The sequence below is a fragment of the Hermetia illucens genome, chromosome 4 (genome assembly GCF_905115235.1).
Source record: "Hermetia illucens chromosome 4, iHerIll2.2.curated.20191125, whole genome shotgun sequence".
NCBI classification, from domain to species: Eukaryota; Metazoa; Arthropoda; class Insecta; order Diptera; family Stratiomyidae; genus Hermetia; species Hermetia illucens.
In genome coordinates, this window is record NC_051852.1 from 45,038,376 (window position 1) to 45,058,016 (window position 19,641).

Consider the following 19,641-nt stretch of genomic DNA (forward strand, 5'->3'; position numbering starts at 1 on the left):
CAAGTTCACATATAAAATGGGAAGCTCCGAATTGATCTACATGTATAGCAGGCTACACCTTCTACTATTCAAAGTAGTTTATAATAACTCTTCCGCCAGGATGTGCGAAGTGTTCCATCCAATCAACTGAAAAATCCTTCATTAACGTTGTTTGGTCTTTCAGAGTATCACTATCCTTGGAAGGTTATAGTGTATAACCTTTGGTACATTTCTATCCTGGAGATTTTTCAGAACCGATTTTTTTTACTACTACTCCAGTATAGAATTACTACAATACAAATTCCCTTAATGTCCTTGCGACTTTATCACATTTATTATAATTTTCTTAATATTTTTTGTTGAGGATGCTGGGAGTCCCCTAAGTCCGCACCCACTTAGTGACGGATCGAACCACTTGGGGAGCAACTTACTCCTTCTTTTGTAGTTCCCGGACCGGAGCATTTTGCATCTATCGTTACTTTCGGTCACGTTGCTCCCAGGGCAGAGGTGAGGCAGCGTCTGATGAGTTGCCGCTGCCCTGGACGAAACCGTCAGTCAATTTTTTCCCTTTTTTTATAATTTTCTTGTTCGAGGACCTTAACTTTAGCACTCAGGCTTTAAAAGGCCGTAATTCACGAACATCCATGTTCGTGGGCACTTGGGGCAATTGACATCCCAATTACTCCGGCCATCGCACCGTCTACCAATCTAGGTTAATATCAATCCCTTAACCGCGCAGATTGTCGCAGTAATGGAGAAATGAAAGTACAAATAATGAAGTGATTCATTGCTTCCAAATGTGTTATACATTTGGAAAGAACTGTTTACCGAATTATTCTTCGTGAAGTAGTTGCGGAGGCGTATTATCCCCGAAACGCAATTGTCGGACTCTAGCTAGTTGAGAATTTTGACTGAATATTCCATGCGCTTTATGAAGTTCTTTTTGATTCAGACAACTGCTTCTAACTATCCTTTTTGGGAGAATTTTGGTTTTAAATTCGGTTAATTTCTGCAGATGCCAAGCCCATAAGTTTGAACTGGCATAGATAAGAATCCAAATCCAATAATCCCATACACAAGAATTCGAAAATATATACCCCAACCAAAATTCATGAATTACTAAGCATTTCCAATCAAATACGTCGGCAAAATCAATTCTTTTAGCTATTCTTATTCAATTCTTACGTAAGCATTTTGTGTATATGAAAAAAATCGATTGAAACGTTAGACACAGTCATATCTCCCGTGAAACTGACACGAGTTCAAAAGTTCAAGAATATGTTGAAAACATCAATGGGAGCAAATACATATATTTAATTCGTCCTTTGTATATATTCAAGCAAAGCACACTTGAGAGTTTCCAATATGTAAATATAAGTCAGGGTGGTGGCGCTTTATGGCACGAAAACGACAAGATTAATATATTTTATTACATAATAGCGTTGAGGGTGACTAGCATGCGATTATAAGAACTATCGGGAATTCTTCTAAAATTGTACGTTCTGCAATAAAATAATCGCCCAGAGAGGTTTTTGGTGTCGAAATTGCGTATTTTGTATAAAGGGATTGTGGTTGTACATGAAATTTAATAGAATACATTTTTAATATGGGTTTTAATATCGAATTGAATGGAGAGTCTATCAGGTTAAAGTATGGCTTGTGTCATTCTGAAACTTTTAATAATTTCCCAACCTATTATGTAAGATCGATGGCAATAATTTCGTTGCGAAACTTTTGCGGTTATTACAATCATTTACACGATACTCAGAAGAATTAGAAAGAACAAAAGGAATCTAATTACTAATTTTTTCGACAGAAATAGATACAACTGCATAATTTGCTTTCAAACTCTTTCAATTTCCAAAGGAAACAGCTTATTTCGGCCTCTTCCGCCACGCAATAGAGCGTTGTATTGATTTCAGTATTCAGGTGAAAGTCCAATCAGTTTCAGCCTTTCCAACGTTTTCCTTCTTGCCATCCTGAATTCAGTATGTCGCCTGGAACTTTGCGAGACAACATTTATGACCGTTTTGGTTAATTTAAAGTCGAAACTGAATTGTGCCTGGTGTGGATGGTTTAAAGGTGTTATTTTAAAATTGTGATTTACATTGAATGATGTTTTTGATTTTTGTGAATTTAAATTTGAAATTATTTAATTTTTTTAAATTATTTATGATGTTTACTGTTACTAAATAAATATGTCTTGTTTTTGTCATTTTAGGTAAAGATGGATCGAAAATAACGACAGTGGTTGCCACACCAGGCCAAGGAACAGATCGAGTACAAGAAGTATCTTATACAGACACAAAAATTATCGGAAATGGCAGTTTTGGTGTTGTGTTTCAAGCAAGACTATGCGATACTGGTGAAATGGTCGCGATTAAAAAAGTTTTACAGGACAGACGATTTAAGGTGAGTTGGAAAATACTTTAAAGCCGCATTTATAGTTCAAGTTTAAGAAAGTGCAAGCGTTACCTCTAATTTGTTGATAGAAGCTTTTTTCAAATTTGAATTAGTGGCAGGAATGTTCAAGATCATGATATAAATGCATACCCTCTTCCACATCTGTTACCCATGACCTTATTCGAAAAATGTCAAAGTAGCTTTATTAGATTTCAGTGATGTGGTCAAGAGGCGTCAAAATAGTTTGACTGGACTAGTCCTTTCAAGTGATTTACTGCAGAAAGCCTAATAGTCTAAATATATTACCAAATGTTGAAGTATTTACAACTATAAGGCTCCGGGAAGATGCGTGTAAGCATCTCAATTATCATTTCAAAGTAGGAAACTCATATCCAAATCCGTCACTAGGCGTACAAAAGCTCAAAATATCTATAACTTTTCGTTCTTTAGAATCTAAATTGCTACTAATTTCCTCGGAGAACGAAATTCAGATCCTTTTTGAAATTATTAAGTAGGGCAAAAGTTGTTGAAAGTAAAAAAACACATGCGTATCTAAAGGCATAAGTTCGTTTGAAATGCTATATAATTTTAATGTCGGCAACCATTTTGCATGCTATGTCAAAAATAGAACGATAAATGTCTATAATGGCTTCTTGAGAAACAGAACTGATTTGTTTCTAAATATTTCATGGGAGTGAAGAAGAACATGTGAGAACCTAGTCTTAGTTATTATTATTTTTTCTCTCTCTCTGTTTATCGTGATATTAAGATGTAAGCCAACCATTAATTAATCAAGACCCTTACGTTACGGAAGACAAAACCTGTCAAAAGAAGCTTGACATTTTTCTTAATGCGGAGCAATAGTATCCAGTGTCGATATTTTTCCGACAAAATTTCATAAAATGAACCAATTGAAATGTTTTGTGTTTGATGCTCAATCGGTTACCTTCACGCCCCAGATCGATGATCTTCTGAACGCGCGATTATACATGGATAGCTATCTATACACTTAGATCTGCAGTCTTTGTTTTGAGCACAGAATGGATATAACCAAAAAGACATTTTACCTGGTTAAGCTAAGAAATTATTATTTATTATCAAAAAGTATTTAATTTCACATTTGTTACTATAATTCTAAAAAATATATTTTTTCTTTCCTTCCAGAACCGAGAACTCCAAATTATGAGAAAGCTAGAACATTGTAATATTGTTAAATTGAAATATTTTTTTTATTCGAGTGGTGAACAGGTAAGATCATAGTTGATTTATTTAACAACATTTTAGAATAGTTAATTTTTTTAAAATTATGAAAACTTGCGTTATCTTTTTATCTTTCGTTTCTAAATAAATTGATCGAAATGAAAAACCACCACTATCTGATGTCCAAAAATAATGAAAATAAACTAGCATGCTGCCAACAACCCTTTTGACGTGGGTGTTTTCGCTAGACCTCTACAACCTCAGGTATTTCTTTGCTATGCTAGAAGAAACAGGAGAATGTCATAAAACTTGCGAAAAAAATATGCATTCGCTAGGGTATTGCTATTATGTGTTGGTAGCATTTTTATTATTAAACATAGTTTCAAATGTAAGCCCTTCATTCTGTAATGTAGGCTCGTGTAACAGATATTCGTGTAAAATTTCGATGTTTAATTGTTTTTGGTATATGAACAAAAATTATTCAACATTTCATATATTTCAAATTTATTCCGAGAATGATATTTTCACTTTCTCTTCAAGCAAACTGACAATTTTCACGAAATTTACTCATCATTGCCCCCTATAATATTATTCTGGGGAAATCTCCGGTTTTGCGAATTTATTGAGTGGTCACTGCTTTTGAATTAAATTTAGTCGTCTACACAAAGGCCACTTTCTAGGAAAGCCATGGAAAGATGTGTGAAAAGAGCATGTGTCCTTTATTCATAATCGAATCATTTTCTGGACTTGTAAGATATTTTCCTTGAGAACAAGAAAATGTGAAAACAGCGTTGACAGTAGTAAATGGTTTTATATTAAAGAAATTGCTCTAAATATATCTAAACGTTGTTTTGTGGACACTTTTAATTTTTTCCACGAAGCAATCAAAGTTTTGTCTCCGTTTTTCGTTAATTTGAGTAATTTTGTGATAAATGTGAGCTCATTTGTTAATTGAAAATCAATTTCTATGGAAAATTTTCAGAAAGGAAATGGTCATTATCACACACCTGGGATTTATTAGTATTTTCGTATCAATAAATCACAATTTCTGTCGATATATCATAGATTGCGTCACAATCAGTTTGTGGGGAAAATACATCCTGTTCTATGCGATGCTAATGTAGATATCCCCTTTTGCCAATTTATGGAAATCTCTTTATCAAATATCTTTCCATAGCAAATAATATAGAGGACAATGTTCTGGAATATTCTTTTTGAACTCAATCGAAAATGATTCATTGGATATTTGATTTTTTAATTATATCTAAAATTAGTAGAATATCTTAATAAATGTATGGTAAAATGCAAAATAGTTCTTGTACCCTCCGTTTTTAAGGTGTTATGGAAAACAAAACCATACTAAAATCACTCTTTGTCTGCCACACGTAATTTTCTCATAAGCGGTGATTTCTATTGATGCCAATTCCAGTGGAAAGATTTGATTTGAAACTTCTGGATTGGTTCTAAAAATTGACATAGGATGAAATGAGTTACGTTTTCTTGTAGGGATATTAATACTAATCTAAATATTGTATAGATCCGATATAACATATCACCTCAAACAGGAAACATATTTTTGAGTAATCAAAAATAGGATTCGAATAAACTTTTTAAGGAGGACAAACAATAAAGCAACATCACAATAGATAAGGTTTATTACACCCCAAAAGCAGACACTTTCACCTTGGTGATAATGGAAATATTGTTTTAATATTAAACGAAACTGCAATCGAAACGAAAGACCAATGTCTGGAAACTGTTTATCTGAATCTACATAGATTGTTTATTACTTAAAAAATTATGAAAGCCGGTAAATTGGGACAAATAATATTCTTTGCAATATCGACATTGCCTCTCGAAAAATTTTCGAAGTTAAACAACAGACAATACTGTCATTTTGGGCTTAAGCATAATGAAGCCATCAGAAGATGGCTTCGGTGGTGTAGTCATTACATTCAGCAGTGATTATCGGACTAAATATGATATCATAATTGGCATCATAGCGTCCAAGAATAAGCTAATACAGCAAACAACAAATTCAATATTCGCACTATTTGTGACTTCAGAGTACGTGTCATCTTCTTGTTCTTCAGTCTTTGTCCCGTTCACAAGCGGGGTCGGCTCTTCGTGATCGAATACCTGATCTGGGTGCAATCTTGAGGCTTTTAAATCCCCATCCAGCGCATCAAGTCACCGTTGTTTCGGCCTGCCTTTTGGTCGTTTACCATTGACTTCGATGTTCGATAACGATCGAGGATATCCTCATCTCAGATGTGATCAAAACGTGTCACGCCACTAGTCCAACGCAACATCTTCGTCTCCATTACCGCAAGTCGCCGTTCATTGTCTTTTATATTCCGCCAACACTTAGAACCATAGAGAGCGACAGGACGGACGACATTGCGGTAAATTTTAAATTTGAGACGTTCGTTGATACGTCGATCACAAAGAACACCAGTTGTGGAACGCCACTTCATCCAGGTTGCGTGAATGCGTGAAGCAATTACATAACGCAGTTCTCCATTGGCTGATAGCGTTGACTCGAGTAATTTAAATCGCTGATTTCTGGGCAGATCACTGCCGCCTGTTTTATGGGGATCGGTCGTCAAAAATTCAGTTTTGTTTAGATTCAATCTGAGACCGTGTTGCATGAGGCGATCATTCCATTTTTGGACAAGTTGGTCGAGATCATTTTTGCTATTAGATGCTAGGAGAATATCAGCTGCATAAAGCAGTGTATAGGGCGGTGAACGTTTGATAACCCGTGTGACTGTGTCCATAACAAGAACAAAGAGCAGTGGTGAGAGGGCGCATCCTTGATGAACACCAACAGAGACACGAAACGGTTTTGATACACCCGCCACACTTTGAACTTTACTTTTCGGATCATGGTAGAGCACGAGTTCTTCTGGCACTAAGTGTACATGTCATCCGTAATGGAAACACAATCAACTAAAAAAAGGTTGTTCAGGACTGTAGAAACTGTCAAAATTACAAAGTTACGAAAAATAAATTAAACATCAATGAGAACACAAAGGATTTCACGAGACCCATGCAATAATGCTTTCCTGTCCCATTGATAACATTAACAAAGATAATTGGATTGACATAATAATGCGAATAATGTGGGATCATGCAATGAGCTTGTTGCGCACCTCTGATTTATAATTCATTACTCGACGACGATTTTAATAAAATTCAGTTCGCAGTTGGCGCTAGTCATCGACAAAATCACCTATCAACACTTCAAATCACTCAACTCAAGCAAAAAAGCCCTTTTAACTGCAATTAACTAAGCAGATTTCATTGTCTACCTGACAATGGTTATGCTTATAGGAGACGTAGGCACATGTTAATTCAGTACAATTTTACTGCATATTTCCAAGTAGCAAAAAATAACAGGCAACACACAAGAAAGGGTCTTCTATGCGCAAGGTCACATCCGGATTTTATTACTGTTCAACATATGCACGACAGTCCTCCATACCCCTCAATCCAAGCAAAGGTTAGATTAGCTTCGGCCGGTTTTGGCCTGAATATCGCTAGTCAGTTTTTGTTCATATCCATGCCGTGTTTATGGTTTTATGTAAGGGAGCAAATACTAGATTCTAGCTACTGCGATCAGCGTCTGATTAGTTGCCTCTGCCCTAGACGAAACCGCAAGTCGAATATTTTGTAAATTGTGTGCTAGCTCAAAATAAGGGGTCTGTGGACCACAAACAGTAGGAGAAAATGTCTTCCCAAGTGGTCATGTCTGCTGTCAAATGGATTAGGATTCCCTCAATTCGAAAAAAAACAGTGTGGAAATATTGCACTGTGTGGATATTGTCATTATAATAGCATTTGACAATTCAAGAGAAAAAACTGAAACAAGGCTCAGAACGAAGCTATCACTTTTACCAACGGCAAGCTACCTAAAGCTATCAATTAACTTGGGTAAATCCTACGCCTTCAGTTTTACCAAAAGACTATGATTAAATTAGAATGTCTGTCTGTCCGTCACACGCATTTTTCCCGGAGACGATTGTAGTGCTTGACACGAAATTTGCTAGAAAGGTGGGAACTGTGAACGCTCACGCATATAGTGTGTTACATCCTTTTATGTCGAATTTAAGGAGAAGTGTACATTTTTTTTTCATCAAATATAGTCATGTGGGGTATCAAATTAAAGGTCTATCGTCTAGAATCACGAAGCAATATATGCAACAGCATAGAGCATGATCCTAACAAATTTGGTGAAATTCTCACTATTACTAACAAAGTTATACTAGGTCAAAGCTGTCGCTTCTGTGCAAATTCAAGACTATGAATGTCAATATCACTTGAAAGTGGATATTTTCACATAATAGATGCATATATTACGTGATACATACTAATGGGACAAATGCACACTCAAATCTCTTTATAAAAGAAATACACAAAACCTTTCATATCTGAAGTGTCTAACTTCCGGTTTCCCGACTTGTTTAGATTAACTATCAACGGGGTCACGTTGGAACACTGTAAAACAATAAAATTTCTTGGAGTAGTTATTACTGCGTTGCACGCGCTCATTTTCGAGAAAGTTGAAAATACGCAAAGAATCATCAATTTAGTTTTAGGCGAAATCCTACTCTGCAGTTGATTAGCTGTCAGATGGTGGGTTTCCATACTTGCCACGCCCTCAATGGAAATCTTTAATTCGAACTTTGTGTCATGTCGATGCTTACAACAATATAGCGAAGAAAGAATATAAAGAAAACAACGATCACCGCTGATTCGTTACGTGCTTTTGACATGTTCTCAGTGCACAAAACAACAAATTATGTGGCCAACACTATGAATAATATGGTAGCCAAATTTGCATAAAATCGGGGTAGTTTTGCTAGTATATCACTTGTCGCTGATTCGCACCTAGTAGCAATGAGTTAAAACATTCAATGCGGCTGATTCAAGAGTTAAATCAAGGCAGGAGTTTAGTCAGGGACGGATGACTTAACAGTCAAATTTCAAATTTTCAGTCGTGCGTTGGATGCGTTAAAAGAAAAGAAAACTTTGGTGTGAAAACTTGCACGAAGACAAGGTCGTTTTGCTTAGATAGCATCCCTTACTTATCATTGCACTGAATGTTATTATAAGTATAGGAAATGAATGAGACCGGAATCAAGACTATAAAAGTTAACATCGGGAAATTGTACTGCTATTTGCCTGGAAACACTTGGTGCAATTTTTTACTGCTACAGAATCCTAAATGATGAGCAAACCATTCCTACAGTGAACCTTCTCTAGCCAAAATTGGAGCCATCAGACCTGATGCCATCGATACAAGTTTAAAAGAGATTTTTTAATTCAGTTTGCGAACTTTAGAAGGAAGTTCACATTGGGTGAGAAATTCAGTTCTTTGAAAACTCTCTTTATACTATAAAACAGAAAAATATTCAAGACTGCCAGGCTCATTGATGAGTCAAAAATCACGTGAGAAACTCGAACATCGTATGCAATCAACAGGAAGAGAAATACATAGTCTACCAGAATCGTGTGCATGACATAATAATAATCATAAAACCTCGTAATTTACGTTACCAGGCCCCGTAGTTGGTTTGATCGAATCCCCTGGCAGCAGGAAATTTATTTGCCTGTTTCTCGGAATTCATGATCAATCGTATCAGCGCGAGCATTGGTAGTTTGCCAGGATATCGAGAAACAAAACAAACTTTACAACAATGAAGGCATTATTTGTTTGATGTGAGAGTTGCCTGCGACGAAACGGTCTCTTATTTTTGAATTTCAAAAACGTTTTTAATATAGGTGAGCAAATCTGATGAGAGGAGGCTACTAGTCCTGGCAGCATAAGTATTATAATTTCTGGACTAGAAGAAAAAACTCTGGTTCTTGACAAAAGCTCATCATTAAAGGCTTTTGTGTATGTTTAGAGTGTTTTCAGCTGTAATTTGGTTAATGCACGTTTTTTCATTTCTCAAATTTCAAAATGACAGAAAACCATCTTCAACAATTAGAATTCGATTAACTGTTAAACTGAGTGAAAAACCATGACCGAAATATGAAAGCAAGGTTTAGTTATTTTTTTGTCATTTGATTAATTTTCCGACTTGACAGTAAATTATATGCAATACACGTTGACAGAGATGAAAACATATCGTTTGGAAAAGACTCAAGTTTGTGTCAAAACGTTACAGCTAAATAAAATAAATAGTACGGCCGGAATTTTCAATTAAGCTGCCATTACTCTATAATCAATGCGTGTTCGCAGTGTTTCTATCAAAAAGGTTTAAGGAATTGAAACTCAACACCATCTCCGTCGCTAGTAATGACTTTTTATTCGACATATTTCGTGAACAACTTGTTCCCTTCGTCAGTGCCTTATTCTATTAGTTTTTTCAATGATTCACCTTTCCAGAATATTTTTCCGTCATTTTGCCTCGGTTTGCTCACTAACCGAATATGTTTTCTAGATTCCTCCTTCATGGATGGAATCGCCGCCGTTTATACGTTAAACTATGTCGGCTTTGCGACTGTCAACGAAAACAGCAGTGCAGTTAGAAAATATCCGAGTTTTTCTGCTTTCCAAGATTTATAGTAAGAATTGTGATTTTCTCTGCTTTGCTAGCGGTAGAAAAAAAGTTATTTCCTTGCTCTTTTTCTGTCGAGACAATAGATAGGTTTCTTAACCTATTTCTTGTATTAAACAAGAGATAACCAAGACCACCTTTTCACTTGGTCGAATTTTATTATGTGGTTTAGGCCATTTTGAGTAGCCATAGTTATTATTCAAAAAGTTATTATCTAATCTTATGATGGCCGTAATTTGCATAGACCACGGCTATCCATCATAACAAACGTCAATATATCATCAATGAATGTAGCACTTATTACGCACAGGATCTATCGTCATGGTTGATGGTATATCTAATCGTGTTTTGCTGTATGCTCAAAGATCATCATTTTTAACAACCTCATTAAAGTAAACAGAGCCCATCTTAGCTTTCGACAAATCTTTAAATCGAATCTAATTAGGGATTAAAACGAATATCTTTTTTACCATTTCAGAGAGACGAAGTATTTTTGAATTTAGTACTCGAATATATACCAGAAACTGTATACAAAGTCGCACGTCAGTATGCTAAAACTAAACAGACGATACCAATTAATTTTATCAGGGTAAGGGTGATTACCAAATAAAATAATAACAGGATTCTAAGGGAGAATTTTTTATGTTCTTACAGCTCTATATGTATCAATTATTCAGAAGTTTGGCATACATACATTCAATGGGTATCTGTCATCGTGATATTAAGCCACAAAATTTGCTTTTGGATCCTGAAACGGCTGTGCTTAAACTATGCGATTTTGGTAGCGCTAAACAATTACTGCACGGCGAGCCAAATGTGTCGTATATATGCTCTAGGTATTATCGGGCACCAGAACTGATATTTGGTGCAATAAATTATACCACAAAAATAGGTAAGAGATTAAGTGGAATTTCTATAAATCGTTGGAAGTTTAGAACCAAGCAGTAACAGACAATATACATTCCGAAGAAACTCGTTATCAATCAATCAATCACTGTCTTCTAGAGGCTACTGCTAACTACTATGTATATTTAGAGCAAATTTAATGAGTGAATGTTGTGTAATGATCATCAAAACTCTACTTCCAGCGAGTTTTCTTTGTTTCCTGACCTACATTTCCGTCTCATTTATATTTTCTTTTCATAATTTTTAGATGTGTGGAGTGCTGGTTGTGTACTGGCTGAATTATTACTTGGGCAGCCGATCTTTCCTGGAGATTCTGGTGTCGATCAATTGGTTGAGGTTATTAAAGTTTTGGGAACACCAACACGTGAACAGATTCGAGAAATGAATCCAAACTACACGGAATTCAAATTTCCACAAATTAAAAGTCATCCATGGCAAAAGGTAAGATTTAATGTTTTTTCTCATAATTGTTACCACAAAGGAAAGGAATGGAATCGTAATAAATCTCGATCCGATATTTAGATGAAGCGCAATAGTAGTCTGAAATGGAGTTTTAGTCGTCTTTTTTGTAGGATATAGAAGAAGAAAATTAGAAAGATAGTAGGCAAATAGTTATTTTTCTTACAAACAACAAAAAAGGTATTCCTCCTAACTCACCTAAGTCATCCCTAAACAATGTAATTTTTTGTTTTAATTTCTAATTCTCTATTTGGTGTATCTTTTTATATTTTAACTTTGGCCAAAACTTTTTGCAGTCACTCCTTGAGCGTATGCAATTTCCAAAAGCAATCAACAAACAACAACGTTTACGAGTAAGACACAATTACAAATTAGACAAGTTTTGTCATCAAGCGAAATATACTTTTTGTTAATTTTTATTTCAAAATTAAAAGAAATTGGACACTTCTCCATTAATATATTTTTTTCTTATGCAGATACATAAAAGAATTATTGGAATTTTTTGAATTTTGTCCATGAAAAATACATTTTTTTTCATTCGTAAACTTTTTATTCAATGGAAATTTTTTCAAATCTGCAATATCGCATTGTTTGATTGATTTTGGTTAAGAACGTGATGTGTATGTCTCTCCTCCTGACTATCTTCTTCTCCAAGTAATAAACAATGGTGACTTGCTGGTGTGGTTCAAATAAGTTTTGATTTATTCAATTTGCGGAACAGCTTCTTAGTCTGAAGTCTTGCGTAACCGCTTTAAGATTTATAACTTTCCGTATACCTAATGGCTATCAACTTGTCATATTGATAAGATACTGCTTCTAGTCCGCTCTAAACAGAATTGTATGCTTTAACATAAGGCTTTGAAATTCGTTTGTGTTTGGTAAAGATTATGATGCTCTAACTGCTTTATATGCTTATCCAAGAATTGTCTCCATTTGTAAATTATCATCTTAAATCACGTGAGCGAGCAGTGTGCAAAGTGGATTTAAAACAATTGACTTGGAGTACTAAAAAAGCGTGCATTAGAATTGAAAACTACTATCAGTAGTTGTTTGTTTTCTTCTGAACTGGAATGTGGACTTCCAAGGACAAGAAAGAGAGGTTCTCTTCTTTTTTTCATTTTACATTTAGATGTTCATTAGTATAATTGTACCTTTTTAAAGTGATAGACGGTTCTTCAATTCATTCCATATATTGTAAGCTAGTCTTCTACTGTTTGGGATTGTGGACACTGGAGACAACCATAATTGCACATGCCCATTGCTCAGATTTCTTCTTTGAATCAGGAAAGATGCCATTCTTACCGTAATAAGAAATAGCCTTTGCTAGCATCAAACTGAAAGCAAGCTTATTAGAATGCATACTAACCATGCATTCTCGTATTCAATCGTTCTTTATTGGCCTCTTCACTAACTCACATTCCTATGGCATATGGTCTCCTCTCATGAATGAAACCATTTCAGTATTCACGCAACTCTGCGATGGCTCCGCTTATCAATTATCTAATAAAGTTGATTCTTTTCATTAAAATTTCTCCACTGTCTCATTGTTGAAATGAACAACTAAACCCTAATGTCTTACTGCCTTTACTATTCATAATTTAGTTATTGTTCTAAGATTCGATTGAGATTGCTAGACCTTTACATTTAATTTATAAAATTAACACGCTTCTGCTGAAATTGTTTACATTGATGGATTCTGTTTGTTTTTTATTATCATTTTAGGTATTTCGTACACGAACACCACCAGAAGCTATTAATCTAGTTTCGCGATTGTTGGAATATACGCCAAGTGCAAGAATTACACCACTGCAAGCATGCGCACATCCATTCTTCAATGAATTGCGTGAAGAAGTTCAAACGCTGCCGAATGGAAAGCCATTTCCTCCACTATTCAATTTTACAGAACACGGTGAGTGATGAGAAAATTTTTAATTGTAATATTTTCTTTCCAGTTTTCTGATAAGACTGTTTCCCTTTTGTTAACGTTTAACCAGAAACTGAAAAGTCGAACAAATTAGACATTGGACTCATGTTCTTGTTGATAAGCAGCAAATCTCGCTAAGGGGATCCATGGTCATTATGCGAATATCAATTACAAAATTGAAGGCATTCTCAACATAACAGCCAATTTGGTTTAATTCTTTGGTTTTGATTATGATATATGATTTGTGTGTATAGAGGTTCGAGAAAGTTGCGAATGGGTACCTGAGTAATAATCACGGGCGAGCACAGTATCGACCAACACTGCCTTCTTTCCTCCAATTCGAAGTAATTCTCTATTGTGTTATATTGCGATCGATTAAAAAGTTGCTGGGATTTTCAATATTCAACTTGGATTGTCGTGATAAATACTATGAAAGTGTGTGCAAGCTGAGTACCTGGTTCGTATTTGCGAATTGGATGCAATCAGACCACATAAGTCCAGTCTAATATTGAAGTTGAACTCCAACAATACATTTATGAAATCACTATCAACGTAGGGATCGAATATTCCTTCTCAATAAATGGTCTTCTGGTATAGATGCAATTGGTTTGCTCCCACTTGTAAAATACCTCCGGCAACCTACGTTGAACACGGGACACAAATTACAACAGGTCATGGTCATGGATATTATCTTACTAGTTTTGTTGCTTTTGCAAAGCAATACGACTGTTGAAAACGAATTTAGCTAGTAATCAATCACAATTTTGATTCTCGAGAAGTCTGTGCTGATCCGACCATTCTATACCATATATTTCTAGTGTGACACCTCAGCCCCAGTGGTGGTTACTTTCCGAGCATGGTTTCCACTTAGTAATACAGCGAGAACATTGATTGATGTTGCAGTACCTTCATCTCTAGCAACAGCAAAGATAGATCTAGTTTTGTTATTACATTGAGTGGCTACTTCAGTGCCACCGGCAGCAAAATTCGTCAATGCATTCAATCCATCTGTCCATTGGTGCAACTAAGAAGAAACTGCTGTCCTATCAAAGTGAGAAACTTGGCTTTGTTCATATTTACCTTGAATTCGACTTTTTTGCTTGTGTTCTGTCCATCCAGGACCAAGTTCTATAACTTGTTGTGAAAGGAAACTAATGTCGTCGGTGTAGTTGAGGAACTTGAAGTGAGATTTTATGGTCCCATGTTCCGCGGCCAAACAGCAGGATCAGGAAAACGATTGGTGTTAGTTGGCTGACCGGGATTCGAAGTTCGGCGGGGCCTGATGCAACATACAAGCGATCATCAACTGATCATCTCTTTCGAAGCAGATGTTAGCGCCCCTCCTTTAAAGCATTTTCAGAACGGAGCTCGTAAATATATTATAATATTCATAATGTTGGTTGGTATTCGAACTGGTAGCACGAGGTGGAGGAATCATGAAGCTGACTTCCCAACCATCCCGGCCGTTGCCCTTTTTGTTATTTGGAATAACTCGACGCTGGATGCTGTCAATAAATACTGTGCGTCCGCGATGGGAGGGGAATGGGTATTCTTCGAAGTCTCACCATATAATCTCGTTGACTCCGCGGTCCTGGCATTGGCCGAAAGATGTGGCGCTCTAGAAATCTATAGTGGTAGAACAAAGACAATGGTGCTAGAAAGACTGTATGTCGAACAGGAACATATTTAGCTATGAACTCGCGAACTAGACTTTCTAAGATATAAAGATATAGTAGCACTGCGCCGCAAGGGGAATAGGTGTTGTTCAGAGTTCACCGACTTATTTCGTTAGCTCCGGAGTTTTCAGCTGTAGCGGCGGAATTCTCGCTCAAGTTGAAAAACAGCGAGTATTCTCAAAATCTTCGATATCGTCAAAGAGAATATATTTCTAAACCCAATTTATATCTTTTTACGATGGTCGAAGGCCCTAACCAATTAGTGTGTTCTTATTAGTGAGGTGGATAACGTTTTGCTAGCGAAAAGAAGTATCGAAATTTGCACGTTGCTATTTGACAGATTTATGTTCCTTATGCCTTTTACGGTAAGCAAGAGGATGCTTTGATTACATTCTTAACCCCCAGAAACCATGAAATTCCACCACCATCTCCTTGAGACGCCTAGATGCTACACGGCTATTCAAACACTTCACTTCAAACTCTTCTCTCATCTTTTCTCAAATAGGTTTAGAACCGTCTTTGGCCTTGCTACAAAAAAATTCCCCATTCTCGATTTGCGTTGAGACTTGGACGTACGTTTCAATAGAAAATTAAGAAAGAACCTACGTCCCATAGCAAACAAAATTAGAATAGCACATACATTCTAGGATATTCATATGGAGAAAAACATAAGATTGGCTTAACCTTTTTCGAAAAGTATAGGGATACTCAAAAAAGGGGAAACGCGAGAATTCTCCCTTTCATGACTGAAAATTCAACATCAACAGTTCAACATTTGACCAGAGCAAGAGTATTAGTTACAGCTAGGCGCAGCCTCACGTAACTTGCCCCTGAAATAATTTAGCAATTTTCATCTGCAAAGGCTCGGAGTACGGGGATATAGTCAGACACTCCGAGCACAGAATTTTTGGATGCTTTTCCTGCAAGACCTGAAACCTAAGACGTAAACCCATCAAAAAATTTGCTTCATAGGGAAAAGACGTGTAATCCACAACGTATGTTTGTTAAAGGTTGAGCTTGCTGATCCGTCAGCACTTAAATGCAGCTCTATCGAAGTCCCTCGTCCCTGTGCTTGCTAGGCTCGGCAGAGTGAATTGAGTTCCTTGGACATTTCAGTTTGTGCGTCACATCCAAAAGTCATGCCATTACAATATGAAAACCAATGTGAATGCCCTATATTCCACATAGGAGTGGGCAGGAAACATATTGAGAGTGGTTTTACTTGAGTCAATTTGGTAGATAGGAAAATTAGGAGAAAGTTCAAAGCGACAGTAAAAGCGTTGCATAATGCAGGAGCAATTTTTTTGATTAGGGTAGGTCAATGCGTTTTTGCGCTGGGTGTTGGACTCCCGCAACAGTACGCTGTCGGACAACCAACTAAACACCTCCCTGCCATCAGCGAACTAGCGTGGAACCGTTTAATACATTACTTCGGGCTAGCCCTTCCGCTCTCTTGGCGTTGGGAGGGTTCCAAGTCAAGGAATTCCTTTCATCAACGAGAGGGGAGGGGAAGAAGGGAGTTGTCAGTTCAAGGAACCCCTTACCGCCCGATCCCTCTGCTGGTCGCAATAAGAAGAGTCCGAACATAATGCTCAATCCGATTCCAGCTGCCAGCACTCTTCAGCATCTCTCTGACAATGTTGCCTGGAGAGAGCTCTCTGCATAAAGCTGCTGACGAAAGTCGTGCCACCTCTCGCAAGAGAAAAAGGTGTGTTCAGTGTCGTCTCTTAAGTTCTCGCCCTTACGGCGGTAGATAGCTTGGCAAGGAGGGCAACGGGGATCACTCCGGCGATAACCATCACAGCTAGTTCGGAGACGGTGCTATAAGCAGACGCGACTCGCAAAGCTCCCCGCCTCTGCACTTGAGCAAGGCGCTTACAATGCACCTCCTTGTCAAGGACATCAGCCCATACCTCCGCGCCATAGAGCAGAACCGACTGCGTTGCTCCCATAAAGAGACGTCTGCCATTAGTCGACTCAAGGCCGCGACTCCAGCTACACCCCTGTCCGCTGTTGCTTTGGTTTGCTCGAAAAAGCTCATCTTCGAGTAGAGCATTGAACCGAGGTATTTAACCGCTGGTTTTGACTCTGTAGTCAACTTGCCGATCGATATGGGACGTTTCGGGATTCTCCTTCTGGTCAAGAAGACTACTTCGATTTTTTCCAGCGCAAGGCTGAAACCGTGAGCAGTCATCCATCCGCTTATCCGTCGTATCAATATGCCAAATCTGCTTTGCGCCTGTTCAACAGTGCGTCCGGCAATTTAGTGCCGCAACGTCGTCTGCATAATCGACCAGGCGCGACTCTTCGGGCATATCGAGTCTCAGTAGATTATCATACAAAGCGTTTTAGAGGTTCGGCCCTTGGATGGATCCCTGTGCTACTCCCGACGTGATTTCCATCCTCCTTTAGCCTTCTAGCGTCTCATAGAGCAGCGAGCGATCTTTCAGGTAAAAATAATAATGAGTTTTCTAATGTGCCTAGCATATTTGTCCATCTTACGGAATTGAAAGAATTTCTGACATCAAGCGTTATGAGGAACACTACCCGTCGATATCGGCGGCTGTGTGCCTCGGCTCGATGAACCGCATCTACCATCTCCATAATAGCATCGACTGTGGATCTCCCTGTTCTGAACCCGAACTGCTTTGAGCATAAGTTCCTTTTACCCTTGCTGATCAGTGCAAGTCTAGCCACTTTCCAGCGACAAGGAAAAGTGCCCTCCTTCAAGCAAGCGTTGAACGCCTCTCGCAGCAATTCTGGCCGTTGGCGAACACCAGGACCAACTTTACCCTGGAGTATTGAGGCGGGACTCCCTCATTCGCATCAATTAGGTAATGGTCCGCGGGGATGTTTCTTTCGGAAAGAGGAGTCCGTACCTTAAAATCGTTGCAGATAATTTCTCCCTAATTGATGCCGTCCATCATCAATTTGTTGCGGACTCAGGAATTCCCTCAGTTCACAAAAATGAAAATTATTCCAACTTCAGCCATCCTGAGTTTGAACAAGTCCCTTTTTACTCATGGTTCGTACCCATTTCAAGTTCAGATCTTCGGTATACAAAACTGAATGGTGCATAATTGTTCAGTGTGTAATTTTCAACTCCAATTTCCTACTTCTTAAAATAATGCATGTGCTATTAAATAGCAAAGCCACCGTAACTGGCTCTTGGAAGCACAACGACATTCTAGAAAGTTCTCACTCCTATTCTGAATGTCCGAGCAATTCTATTTAATCTGTAATTTGGTTTCTAGCTGCTTTTATCATCAGCTTGTATCCAAAATATAACTGATTCAGCATCAAAATGACGTGTCACATATATAGAAAAACACTGAGCCTCTTGGAGAAGCACTTGGCGTCCTAGGCTGAGATAAATTCAGTGTTTCAAATGTATGGAAAGACTCGCCGTCATCAACTTTGATCGTTGCTGAGTTGAGTTGCCGGTCATATCTATATATTCATATCCAGAGAACTCATTCATCGTCTTTAATGATTTTGCTCAAGACAAATATCTATAAAAAAAATTATTTTCCTATTTTCAGAACTCTCAATACAGCCAAGTCTGATTCGACAATTATTGCCACGTTCACAACGGCAGCAACAAGAAAGCAACGATGTATCGTCAAATCCAGCAGCCGGTGGAGCTGCCGGATCTAATCTAGCTGGTGGCAATACGTCGAGTGGTTCAGCAACACCTGCCCAAACTGGAGGTGCAGCACCACAATCTGGCACAGGTGAGGGGACAACGATATGTAATATTTGAAAGCTATTTAATTTTTGCCTATGTAGTAGAGAAAGTCTATTCAATATACATATACGCATATTTTATTAATATTTACATTTATTAAAACAAAGTGTTATTATAATTATTAATTCTAATGTTTCGTACTATTTCTATATTTCTTAATTTTTATCGTTTTGGCCTCCTTTCCATAAATATATGATTATGTCGTTCAATTAAAGTTAACGAAATGTTTCTCTCTTTTGATTTGGATGAAACTTCCTCTTGATTTCTCACTTTGCGAAATTTTCTCTGGACCGAAAAGTAACAACTTAAAGGCAACAGAAAAACAAACAAATTTTAATATGTGTTAGTTGTTAAATCTAGTTTAAAATAGAGAAAAGAAAATACACATACAAATATTATATAAAGATTTAAGTTTTAAATAAAATGTGTTTTAAGCGAAGCAGGTCTTGTTTACAAGTTAACTTCACAATGTTTTCTTTAGTTCTTGTTCTTTTTTCCCTTATTTCATTTACTGTTGATGTTTGTCGCATTGATTTCTGTGTTGTACAGTAGTGAACATTTATTAACAGCACTTCTTTCGTATTGTTGGAAATCTAACTTTGCTATTATCATAAGTACTGACTTGTACCTTTTGTTGATAGTCTGTATCATTTACTTTGTATATATATGTTTCTCACATTGTATAGAAAAGGACATAAAGACTTTGCAAATATACTAAATTCCGTACAAATTTGAAAGATGAGTTATGTGATGATTAAGAGTCCTGCATGCTAGAAG

At 37.1% G+C, this 19,641-nt stretch overlaps 1 protein-coding gene across 2 annotated transcripts in view; it reads left to right on the forward strand.

Moving 5' to 3' along the window:
• Positions 1 to 19,641, forward strand: part of LOC119656221 (protein kinase shaggy-like) — a 63,250-nt gene that overhangs the window by 33,802 nt on the left and 9,807 nt on the right. Inside the window, exons 3-10 of one of the 2 annotated variants that reach the window (XM_038062620.1) lie at positions 2,201 to 2,391; positions 3,547 to 3,630; positions 3,790 to 3,846; positions 10,630 to 10,740; positions 10,806 to 11,043; positions 11,305 to 11,498; positions 13,239 to 13,425; positions 18,659 to 18,850. In XM_038062620.1, coding sequence (XP_037918548.1) covers positions 2,201 to 2,391; positions 3,547 to 3,630; positions 3,790 to 3,846; positions 10,630 to 10,740; positions 10,806 to 11,043; positions 11,305 to 11,498; positions 13,239 to 13,425; positions 18,659 to 18,850 — 1,254 coding nt within the window. The remainder of the gene's footprint in view (positions 1 to 2,200; positions 2,392 to 3,546; positions 3,631 to 3,789; positions 3,847 to 10,629; positions 10,741 to 10,805; positions 11,044 to 11,304; positions 11,499 to 13,238; positions 13,426 to 18,658; positions 18,851 to 19,641) is intronic. The other variant, XM_038062621.1, reaches the window with a different exon arrangement.